This window comes from Marmota flaviventris, chromosome 11, assembly GCF_047511675.1.
Source record: "Marmota flaviventris isolate mMarFla1 chromosome 11, mMarFla1.hap1, whole genome shotgun sequence".
In the NCBI taxonomy this organism is placed as follows: domain Eukaryota; kingdom Metazoa; phylum Chordata; class Mammalia; order Rodentia; family Sciuridae; genus Marmota; species Marmota flaviventris.
The window spans coordinates 111,263,246-111,275,771 of NC_092508.1; the positions used below are offsets into that span (position 1 = coordinate 111,263,246).

A 12,526-nucleotide genomic window follows, 5' to 3' on the forward strand; every position below is an offset into this window, starting at 1 on the left:
TGTAACGAATGGACTATATTTTTGGTCATTTCTGTAACAGTATTATCTTTCTGTGGAAAGATCACTTTAAAATTAATTTTAAAACATATAATTGATGAAACTTGACATTCCTGGCAGTCAATGGAAATAAGAGGTTGAGGTTAATTCTTTTTTCATTAGCACCTTCCTTTCTCATCAACGCCCTGTCTTTGCCAGTTTTTCCAGAGCAGCAACTGAATCTGCTCTGTGGTTCTGTTTTTCACACTCTGTCTCCCAGGGCAGCCGTGGTGAAGAGGGATTTGAGTTTGGAGTGAGCACAGATGTGAATTATTTTTGTCAGCTCAGATGTTAAGTCCTTGTTCATTGCATCGTTGGTTTTGTGCCATGAAATTGTGGTGGCCACACCTTTGAAGCACACATCAATCTAGCCTTTCCTTACAACCCTTGACAGGTGGTGTCTGTGGATTGAGATGTAGTGCTTTGGAAGATGAGAATTGGCAAGGCTAAGGACCACTCCTGTGGAAGTATATCTCAGGGCAAATGGGGTGGACTACACCAAGGTTTTCTTGGTGATTTCTACCATATCAATGAACTCGAGGGTGGAGGAAATCAAGTTTTACCACCCAGTCTCAGCTTTAGTGGATAGATCTATAACCCCAATCTACCAGCAAGGTCCCCTTTTCTTCTGAGATTCTGCCTCCTTGGATTCTATGTGTGGCTGGTAGTGATATCTTCATGGCTGTCCTGGTCAAGGCTGAGCCAGCAACTCACGTCCTGATGTATCCCTAGTGTCCTGGTTTCCTGGGAATGAAAACTTACAGACGCTGACAGAGCACCTGTTCTTAATGCAATCTAATTGATCTCACCATTTATCAAGGAACTTCAGGCATGATGGGAACTAAAGCCTCCTTTCCCCAAAGGGGCATTTTAAGTGGGTTCAACTACTTTGATCTCATCTTTATCATGTACAATGAGTTCTAGGAACACAGAATTGCAGTAGTAATGTCAGGATTAAATTTTTATTGCTAAGGCTTTGAAACACAAACAAAATTTTAAAAGCTCATTAGTGACTGAAAATTATAATCCTGCTGAGGGCACGTTTTACTGCTATAATAACTGTAAAACACAATGATAAATATAAAATATTATACTAGAATTTGGAGGAATATTTTCACCCTCATTGTCTTATTAAACTCGGTAGAAATTATTTTTGATGTATAGTCTTATTGTATAAACAGGTTATCATTAAGACTAAACAAAGAAATATTCTGTTTAAAATCAAAATAAAGCTATTAACAGGTTTTGCCGGTTGAACTGTAAAATACAAAGGTGAGAAATAACTTCATCATCTGGAAATATAGTTTTGTCTTTATTTGTGGGAGGACATAGTTTGTCTCCTTGTTCATTCACCCCTTCACTTTTACAAAGCATATTTATTGAGTACCATAATGTACCTGGCACTGTGCTTAGTGAGTAAAGATGCCAGATATGCTTGATGTCATCTTTATCTTTGTGTTTCTTATTAACAATGTCTTTAATCTTGGACTACTTTGAAATAGTAACTCAGATTGCTAGTTGAGTTGAAAATGAACTCTTTTTTCTCTCATGTTGGGAGAGAAAATGTGCTTACCCAGAGGAAGTACCTAGAGAGTCCAAGGTTTTTGGCCACTCAATAGTTCTTCCTCACTTTAAGGCAGTAGCTGTGGAAAGGGAGATATGTAATATGTATAAATATTATATATATTGATTTTTTGGGGGGTGTTCTCAGATCTCTTGATGTTTCTGGTGGTCTCCAGCTGAACATCAGAGATACTGTCAGGAGGACAGAGTTGCCACAGGACATAGGTATTACCAAATCTTGAGGGTGTAACAGTGATAGAATCCCAAAGGGAGGGTTCAGAGACTCCTGCTGACAGGTCCATGGTGATCCTTACAAGGCAACATGGTAGACAAAAGCCATTTGTTCAGGAACCAGACTATTTCCATCCTAGGATCCCAGTAACCTGGGGCAAATTACTTAGCTTCTTTGTGCTGTGACTGACTTGTCTAATGGGGATGGGAATAACCATGAGTTCCTCATAGGTCTTGACAGAATTAAATGAGTTTATTCGTGTACAGTGCTTAGCACAGAGAGACTGGCTCACAGAACTCTAAGTGGTGGTGGTGTTGGGGCGGTAGTTGTGAGGATGAGCATCAACCTCCTCCTCCTCATTGATTTCTTTATTACTTTCTGTCACAGTCAGACGGTCAATCAGTGGCAGGCAGTGATCAGTAAGGTAGTAGGTCCCATTTCCCAGGGGACTGCGATTCAAGAATTGAGGGAGAATATCTTGCTGAGTGTTAATGCAACTGTGTTGCTCCAATGACTCTCATCTATAAGTATTGGTTGGAGATTGTCCAGTAGTCCTTTTGTCTTCTAACATGGTTCCCAATGGTCACCAGCCCTTGGGAACTGATGAGCCGCACTGGCTCATCTTTGATTGGCTCTCTGGGGGAGGCAAATGTCCGTCCTTGCTGCTTGCCTTGGTGTTTGCAGTGGTACCTCTGGTGCCTGGAAGTGACACCTCGTGTAGATTCTGAGTAGTTTCTCACTCTTGCATATCCTGCCCAACTCCCAGACCCCAACCTCACCCCAACACACGCACACGCACACACACTTCTCTCTTGATAACAGCACAGGGGGACAGTGGAGAAAACAAGGGTTGGGGGATATTCATAGTTCAGCAATTCTCAAATGGGGCCATTTTGTTCCCCACACCAGTAGATATTTGACAATGTCGGGAGGCACCTTTGGTTGACATAACTGGGGAATTTCTGCTTTCATTTAGTCGGTAGAAGTAGTGAAGCTGCCGAAGCTCCTACAATGCACAGGACAGTCCTCATATCAAAGATTGATGTGGCCCATGGTGTCAGTCATGCTGAGGTTGAGAAACTCAGGGTTAGCCCATGCCCAGGGGAGGACCTGGGCTTCAGTGTCTGGTTAACAACAGTTGCTAGTAACAGTTAAATGCTGTTTTAACACCGGTTCTAGTTGACTGATGATACAGGCTCCAGGCAGAGGTTGGAGATGGGGAGATTGATGTCCTGCATCTGACAAGTGTTTGCTTCTGCTGAGCTTAACCACCTCTCAGTGGCACAATTGTCCCTGTCTGCATGGCTAGCCTCCAGTAATCTCCAGAACTCAGGAGAGCCAGTTAATGTATTCGACACAGCTACAGAGCAGAGCGGGTGACTGACTCCCACTGTCCATGCCAGCTAATGACGTGCCAGGGACGCACTGAGTCATGCTACAGCCGGGGAGGAGCATGATCTCGTGACCCTTCAGATTAAGTAACAAAGCTTTGCATCACTCAAGGAGAGACTTCTTTAGGAAGGATGAGAGCATGTTCCAGAGGGAATTTTTATTTTATTTATGCAGGTAATAGGTAGTTTTGCCTGGGTAATTATGTGCCCGGCATTACTTGGCATTTGGTAAACATTAACAAATTAATGCTTGGTAGTTTTTTTTTTTTTTTTTCCTCCCTTTTCTTCTTCTTTTGGTGGTTCTGAGATCAAACTCAGGACCTACCACTGAGCTACACCTCCAGGCCTCCTTGAGTGCTCTTTATAAAACCAAACCTATTCTTGCCAGCAAAACAGTGCTAAGGGAACAGGAATGGAGAACTAAAACGCGAGCCCAGGAATTCTGGGCCCTTTACCACTATGTGATAGGGGAAAGACTCTGAACTTCATACTTGAACTGTCTCCAAACTTCGTTTTCTCATCTGTACAGTGGAATTATACTGACCTCAGGGGGAGGCCGTGAAGATCAAACAGGGTTGCTTACCTGTGTGCGTGGTATGTGACCAGCATTAATTCCCCTCCAACCTTTGGTGCTGCAGTCACCATTGCTCCCTGCTGGCCTTTGTGTGTTGCATAATTGTTCTATAATTTGGCTGGTAGGTGTAACCACAAGAAGGGCACTTGGGAGGAACAGGAAACAAAGTATATCATACTCAGAGGTCCTGGAGACTGGCAGCAGGGCACATCATTCAAGGTCATGCAGGAAAGACCCTGGGTTGGTCAGGAGGCAGAAGATATGAATGAGGGGTGGGTTAGTCGCTTGCGTTTATTTATTAAGGTTTCCTTGAGAAGGGAAGGTGGAGCAGGGTGAAGAGATTAGGTTTGGCTAATTTTAATAATCTTGGCGGGCTCTGGGGTGCAGCAGAAATCCCTAGTTGCCTATTATCTGGCCCTGAGGCCATCAAGGCAGAGTTGTGATTATCTCCTGTGTTTGTGTGGGCCAGATAGTGAAGCTGTCTCCGGGTTCCTTGGTTTGAATTGTCAAAGGCTTGCTTCAGACTGGGCTTTTCATTATCTCTAAGAATTGGCTAGCTCTTCAGGGACAAACAGAAAGGTTTTTGAAGATGTCAAAATATTAAAACCTATGGGGGAAAATTTATAATACCTTTAGGTAAAATATGCATTGAACAGTAGTAAAATGAGTTTCAGATATTTATTGGAGTGAAAGATCAAAGAAGCTGCTATGGACCTTATCACCATGAAGAAGTTTAATATTTAGCACTGGGATGAAATTATGCCAAGAACCAGATTTTGAGAATAGAACAACTTTCAGGATAAAGATACAGATTTTGTTTCTGTCTTTAAACCATTAACAACACAAACTTCCATGTTAATTACACGTCTGGGTTTCCATTCTAATGAGTTTCTCTCTTGGCCTGCATGCAGCTTGGCTGAGGTCCGTTGGCTGCGGTCTAGGTGGGGGAAAGGACCAGGTGTGGGTTCTGCTCCTGGGCAGAGCAGAGCACCTGTTCAGAGGCCAGCTTGCTCTGTTCTCTGAAGAATGGAAGGTGACACTTCCCATTTGTCTTAATTCAGGGCTCTTCTGTGTCCTGCTGTCCACACTGGGCATTTTTCCCCTGGCCCACTCCCAGTTCATAAGCAGGTCTGGATTCTATTCACATGGATGACTCTTATCCATCTGCCTTTCAGACACATACAAGTCAGTATATCTTTCTTTGATGGTGAGTTTCCAGAAGACAGGGTCTAAGTTCATTGCTTTTTTTCCCTCCCCTGTGGAGTATGTTGCATACAAACTTGGTAACACTTGTATGGGGATGAAGACAGTATTCCTATAGTTCATCCAGAAGGAAGGTCACTGCTTTTTAACAGAGTCAGATGGATAAGAAACAGACTCCACTCATCAATAAAATGTCAGTGCCACGAGAGAGAATATCCCCAGCATAGATTTTTCTCTTTGGACCTAGTAGCTGGAAATAATTTTATATTACTGCTTGCCACAAACACATTCTGTAGCAGACTGATTTGTTTCATAGGTCTGGGCTGATTGATGGTGGCTGCTGTCATCTTTAAGATGTGGGTTGTTAGGACAGGGTTTTTGCACCACTTCAGAAACATTTGAGCATTTTGTTTTGTTTTCAGTGCTAGAGGTCAAACTCAGAACCTTACACATTCTGGGCCAATGCTTTACCACTGAGTTACATCCCCAGACCACATTTACAAAGTTTTGTCCTCTGTTATGTGTGAGTGAAATAGGTACAGAATTAAAAAAAAAAAAAATCTACATTTCCTTTTTCAGACCTGAAGAAAACTCTTGCTGTACTATTGGACAACATTTTGCAGCGTATTGGCAAGCTAGAGTCGAAGGTGGACAATCTCGTTATCAATGGCACAGGAACAAACTCGACCAACTCCACCACAGCTGTTCCCAGCTTGGTAGCACTTGAGAAAATTAATGTAGCAGGTAAGAATGTCTGTCCCATGCAATTGAAACCTGCTTTGGACTAGGGAAGAATAAAGGAGCATCAAGGTTCCTGTTGATATTATATGAATTCCTTAAACTTGGTGTGGCTATTGTGAAGATAAGCTGAAATTTATTTTTCAATAACAGATGCCAGAATGCTTTTATGACCTCATTGTCATGTGTAATATCCGGTGGTTTCTCTGACACATTCGCACCTAATGAGCTCCTGAAATTGACGTCTAATGAGAAGATTCATAGCACAGATTAAATGAAATAGAGAGGTTATCTGAGAAGCTCATGCCAGTCAGAGTTCCTTCCTGTTCCCCACTCATTCGATAATTTCAAAAGTCTCTTATGCATAATACATTCTCTCCTCCATTGCTCAAGTAGAGCTGCCATTACAGAAAAGACCCTATTTGTATATGGAACAGTAGAAATTCTGGAAGTGACCTTTCGGAGACAGATGGCCTAATTCTGACCAGGTTCTGTAGCCACTTAGGGAAACTATCATGCATTTATTACTGGGATGCATTTTGTCTGGTCCCATCTTGAAGTTGAAATCTTGGATGAGAGAAGAGAAAAGGGTTAAAAAGCAAACTCAAATGGGTAGGTGGCATGTTATTGTCCATAGCATGCCATGTTGGACCCATCCTTCCACAACCCTGCCCTGAGGATGGCCCTTGGGTCTTCATACCTGAGCCAGGACTGCTTGTTAGGGTGACTACTATTTCCTAGGGACCCAGGACAAAGGGAAGAGCTGGAGGATTTGGGTTAGGTGATTCAGATGATTGGTTGTGAAAAGAGCTATCTATACTTCTGGTGGGTGACCTTAATTCTGGTTAAGAGATAAAGTAAGTAGCCAGGGTACTTTTGAAATGTAAAAAACCTACTTTCTTTTTTTTTTTTTTTAAAGATAGATAGATAGATAGAAAGAGAGAGAGAGAATTTTAATATTTATTTTTTAGTTTTCAGCGGACACAACATCTTTGTATGTGGTGCAGGATCGAACCCGGGCCGCACACATGCCAGGCGAGCGCGCTACCGCTTGAGCCACATCCCCAGCCCAAAAAACCTACTTTCATATACTCTGTGGCTTATTTTTTTTTCTTTTCTCTTCCTTATAAAAATTCAGTCTAAACTAGGAGAGATTCTTTTCTTGTCTACCTCCCAGTGTCGAAACATTTAATCGCTTCATGTTATTCAGGCTGGTTGTATTACCTTTTTGTTATATTCTTTGCCCCTTAGCAAATTTTAAATTGCAAAATATATTTCTAATAATCCAAAGTATCCAACCAAAGTATTAAAAATAACTTTTAATTACAACACAGAGGCGGTGTCATCTAGGCCATAAATCCCGTCTTCCCTGCAGTTTCCCACAGTTTCTGTAATTAGACAAGAAAACCTCCCACTGTGTTAAGCTGCTTATTAATAAATGGGAGCCATGCCTCTCCAGTCCCACTCCCCCATGCCCATCCCTAGTAGATGATGCTTTTGGAAAGGGCCTATCTGATTTCACCACAGCTCTGCATGATCTGATATTGGAGGTGGGGGTGGTATGCTGGCCTTTAATTTTGCTGCCTCCCTCCCTCCTGCCTCAGTCCTTCAGTTTCAGGGCTCATGTCAACGTATCTGCTATAATTCTCTCTCCAGCTGTGGGCTTTAATTCTGAGTGCCAGACTCAGAGAGAAAGAGTTTTCCACCAGGGTTTCTAGTCTCAGAGCACAGGATCATAAGTGACCTCCAGGAATAACTTGGAAGGGCCTTTGGGGCTACTTCTTTAAGATGGGTTATTAGCCCTGTGTGTTGAACTGAGTATAATTCAGCTAACAAGTATCTCTTGAGCATGTTCACTAAGTCATTGGCTCTGTGTTGTGCCTCTGAATGTGCCACCAATGCTGTTTTTTGATATTTAAAGAACTAGAGTGTTTTGTTACCTTTTCCTTTTTTGGGAAATAGGAGCAAAGTTAGAGTTGAGCCTTTAATAATTAACCTCATTCTCTTGCTTTGCATCTTTCCAGTGTGCCGGGGACACGCTCCATACTTTTATGATTTTTATTGGTCCATTAGGAAAACAGAATACTTGCATATTCTGGCACATTGTCTAGAGAATGTGTTAGGCATACTCCTCTATTTCCAGAGGTGGGAGAGTCCTTTACATCTTGTCAGTTAACCAATAAATATTTTTTTTATCGTCCATGCCTAGAGATCAGGATGCCAAAAAGAAGGACAAGGGCTGAAGTCTATAGTCCTCATTTTTGAGCAGTTTCTTATTGCTTTCCTGCCCTTTCTCTGGTCATGGCCATACTGTGGGTCCTCAGAGGCCGCTTGTCATCCCAGCAATGGCTCCTGAGCTGTGAGAGAGTTCATTTTTACAGGGTTCCAATCTGAGTTGAGTGAAGTTTTTCTTTCTCTTCTCCTGCATGAAGACATGTGGTAATTGCTCAGAAATGTTCTCTCTGGTGTGTCTTTACTGCTTACTCTGGTGTCTTATTGCTCACTGATGTTGCTGATTGCTTACTGTTGTGTCTTATTGCTTGCTGATATATCTTCTGGTTGACTATAAAACGTTTCTAAATTGGGTACCATAGCAGTCGAAGAAGGGCTCCCTAAATTTATTTTCTTTAAAGGGACAGCTGTGTGTGTGTGTGTGCGCGTGCGTATGTGTGTGTCCTTGTTCTGTTTAGCTGTCTTCTATGTGGCTTTTATCCAGGATGACTTTTCTTTCCAAATATATCACCCTTGGGCTCTTTTATTATGTAAAAGTCAATGTGCCCCTAGAGGAATTTAGGTAGAAATGAACTTTATTAAAATCAAGAATCAAATTGAACTGCATTTGTGAGCTCAGTTGATTTTGTTGAAGGCAAAGGGGAATCAAAGAAATGAAAAAGTAGATTTTTAAAAAATCTCTTCTGCCCATCATTTGGTAAATTAATTTACCCACATTTAGTCTCTGAAAGGGCTTAAATGTGCCCTTGTCAAAATTATCTACTTTCATGGAGGTAGGGTGAGGCTCAGTGGCAGAGCACTTGCCTAGTGATCTGAGTTCAATCCTCAGCATCACAATTAAAAAAAAAAAATTTTTTTTTAAAAGTCTACTACTTGCAGAGTGATGCTTTGGATTCTGGAACGACCTATCTACCTTACATTTCATGATCTTAAATGATGCCTTGTAGGGAACAGAATAGGCTCTGTAGTTCTTTGCCATGTACCTGATAGGGCATAAAGGCAAAAGTACATAGATACCTGCTAATGAAACTGCTCAGCTTTTGAGGACGAGAGCATGTCTGGTTGCTGTCAGTTCTGCCTTCGCTGGTGTGTCCAAAGCTTACCTATTGAAGGTACTCGGCTGATACTGCTCACATGGACTGGATTATGCCGGAGGACATTTGCCCTGTGATTCCCTTTTCTGTTCATATTTACGAGGATCCTCCTGAGAGCAGGGCTTGGCATCTCAGACCTAAGTACGACTGCCTTGTTTGTCATGACTCTGTGTTGCAGAGACAATTCTGTGGGGCAGAGCCTTCATAGAATGTGAGAGTTACAACTCTAGGTTGTAATATTTTGGAGGATAGGAATGCCATGGGGTCTTCTTCAGGGGCATGTATATTTATTTACTTTAATGCTATCTATAACTTTTTGCTGTTGTTTGACAGCTGAATTACTGGCCAACATTCACTCTTTGCTAAAAAAACAAGATGCAACAATAGCATTTGCTTTGTGTGACCACGTAGGATTACAAGATCATTTGGGAAATAAGATCATAAAATCGAATGTACAGATTCAACTCAAGTGATTGTTTTCTGATATTTGGCTCAAGCTGAATGTCAGGCAGCCCTGCATTTTTCAACGTTATTTGCTATATGTCATGTTTTCAGTGTTTGGGATCGAAGCACAGTGTATTTGAACTTGGATGCTGTTCTTAAAAACAACCACGATTTTTATTCTTACCATTTGAAACTTGGAAATGAAAAATGCCCCTGCTGAGTTCGGGGCTTGCCTCAGAAAGTGTAATTTCCCCCTTTGTGTTGCTAATGGACCTTGAAATTAAATTGCACCTGTTCTGTGACCTTGTTTGTATTCTTGAGTTTTTCCCTGTGTGAAAGTAGCACCCAGAACCCAGTGTCCCCAGCATCCAGCTCAGGTAGTGGCTCAGCAAGTGACTTTTCCAGGGTTAAGTATTGACCGATTACTGGGACCCTGTATGCTATGGAGGGTAGGGAAGATGTGTATTTTCAGGGTGCTTTCCTGTTTATTGGAGCGAGAAACAAATGTGTTCTGTCTGTGTACATGTCACTTTCTGTTTCGTTCTTTGCAAAGGCAGCAATAAATGTTTGGATACTTGTCAGAAACTATCCTTTCAGCATCTTCACAGAAAGTGCATGTCATTGTTGGTGTGGTTTTCATTTTATGTGGTCAAGGGCATTTTGATTTTTATCATTAAGAAGAAAAATACAGTTTCAGAGAAATGATGCTAACCTTCAAGGCTGTGGACCTATGGCAATGATTCTCAACGATGGACAACTGTTTCCCCCCCCCACCAACACACACACACACACACACACACACACAAAACCAGGAGAAACTTGGCAATGTTTGGAGAACTTTTTGATTGTCATGACTCTGGGGAGATAATTTTTATATCTAAAAATAGAGGCCAGGGATGCTACTGGCCTCTAAATATCCTCAGGATGGCTTCCACAACTGAGAATTATCCAGCCCCAAGTGCCAACCATACTGTGGTTGAGAAACCCTGATCTCCAAGGTTTTTTTGGAATCTGGTGGTAGCAAGTATGCCTACTTGAAGTCAGTGAAAAAAAGATGCCCAAGTCAAATATTGAGGTTTCCTACTTGGGCAGCTGAGTCTTTACCTCTTCCTAGTTTGTCTGCAACCTTTGCAACTGGTCTTTGAGACCTCCAAGGAACAAGATTGTATAAACTCCCAGAAGACTGTTTTGGAATCCTAATCTAAAGAAACTCCTCTCTTGGCCTACAACCAATGCAATTTTTGGCAATGCGCATTGTACTTCTGCTTATATAGGAGGTAATTATTTCTTTTCAGGAAAAGAGCCACTAATTCAGAATAATGATGGCACCAAGTAGTCTGAGAGAGTGGATTTAAATTGCAGAATGTTAGAAGAAATTCCATGTTATTAATTTAAAGCAGGGCACATATAATTATCAAGGTAGGAGAATTAAATAAGTTAAGGAAACAAGACAAGTCCCCAAAGATTTACTATACATCACAAAATACCCTCCACATCATATTTGGAGCAAAAGAGAAGAAGATGTGATAGAAAAGTAGGTTGGGGTATATGTGAGGAATTTTTGGTATGGAGTTTGTTTTCTAGGTGGCAGAAGTTGAAGACAGGTTTAAAGCACGAGGATGAATAGATGGGATTGCATTTTCAGGGAATAATTAATGCCCATGAGAATTTGATGTGCATTTGAAGGGTCCAGTCAGAAGCCAAGTGAGAGTTTACCTGCCCCAGATAGGAAGAGAAGGCTGGAACCCAGACAAGTGCAGGGGTCTGGGGAAGAGAAGCCATGGAGAGATTCATCTGCTTGACTCCACTAAAACACCTTTATGCCAAAAAAATTTTTTTTTGTATGCTTAAAGAGTCTAAAATGAGCCTATTGAAATATGTATCAATGAAAACAGGTAAAGAATAAAACGGCAAAAGACCAAAGAATATGTGAGAAAAGCATATGCTGTTCCGTAACTGTGCAATGTCTACTGAATCAATACCATATGTAAGCTGATATCATCACTGTATGCAGCTACCTCATTAAGCCAAATTAGAGCAAGTGGGATCTGTTGTCTTCAGATTAAAACAAACAACTCTCACTTCAGCACATCCTATCTCTGATATGAGGAACATATCAGAGATAAAAATGCGGAGGCATTTTACCAACAACAGGGAAGCTGCCACAGGTTCCCCAGGCTAGCCCTGCAGTGCTCATTACTGAGGGTTGCTGGTCTTCCTACTGTTTTCCCCATCAAATGATCAAGGAGGAATGGCATTCCCTGCAGGGATATACCTTTTGAAATTGGGGGGGAAAAAAAAAACAACAAAAGCCATGCACACCTGAAGGGTCAGTAATGAGTCCAATAAGTCTTAGGGTTGCTTGGTTCCTGATTCTCTTCTGCAAGAACTGTACGTTCAGAGCAACCTTTAATGTAACATAGTGGCTAGAACTCTACATTTTTATAATGAGCCACCAAGAAATAACAAAAATTATGATCTTATAAAAAATCTCAGTTTTCAGAAAGGATAGTGAAGCCTTTCTTCCTATAACAATACAACAGTCAATTGCCAGGTGATTTCGGGAACCCAAGTAGAGCTCTGCCAAAACAGATGAGTGGCAGAAAGATCTAGAAGCAAAGGCCTGGTCACCATTGTCATGATGAATGGGTCCAGGACACAGTGGCTGATGTGGTGCATGTTAACAAGGGGGGACAGGCCCAGTGGCACACACCTGTAATCCCAGCAACTCTGGAGGCTGAGGCAGAAGGATCCCAAGTTCAAAGCTAGCCTCAGCAACGGCAAGGTGCTAAGAAACACAGTGAGACCCTGTCTCTAAACAAAACACAAAAGAATGGGGCTGGGGATGTGGCTTAGTGGTTGAGTGCCCTGGAGTTCAATCCCTGATACCAAAAAAAAAAAAAAGTGAGCTCAGATGGGCAAACAATAACTGAAAACTTGCCAGCCTGCCAAATAGGCATTGGATTTACAAGAAAGATATAGAATACCACCCACACCTTTGAGGAGCTTAGAGACTGAC

General features: G+C 41.8%; 1 protein-coding gene across 7 annotated transcripts in view; it reads left to right on the plus strand.

The window, feature by feature from the left end:
- Positions 1 to 12,526, plus strand: part of Mgat5 (alpha-1,6-mannosylglycoprotein 6-beta-N-acetylglucosaminyltransferase) — a 325,975-nt gene that overhangs the window by 134,876 nt on the left and 178,573 nt on the right. For all 7 annotated transcript variants that reach the window (XM_071619287.1, XM_027954040.2, XM_071619288.1 and 4 more), the window contains one exon: positions 5,579 to 5,743. In XM_071619287.1, the coding sequence (XP_071475388.1) occupies positions 5,579 to 5,743 (165 nt within the window). The remainder of the gene's footprint in view (positions 1 to 5,578; positions 5,744 to 12,526) is intronic.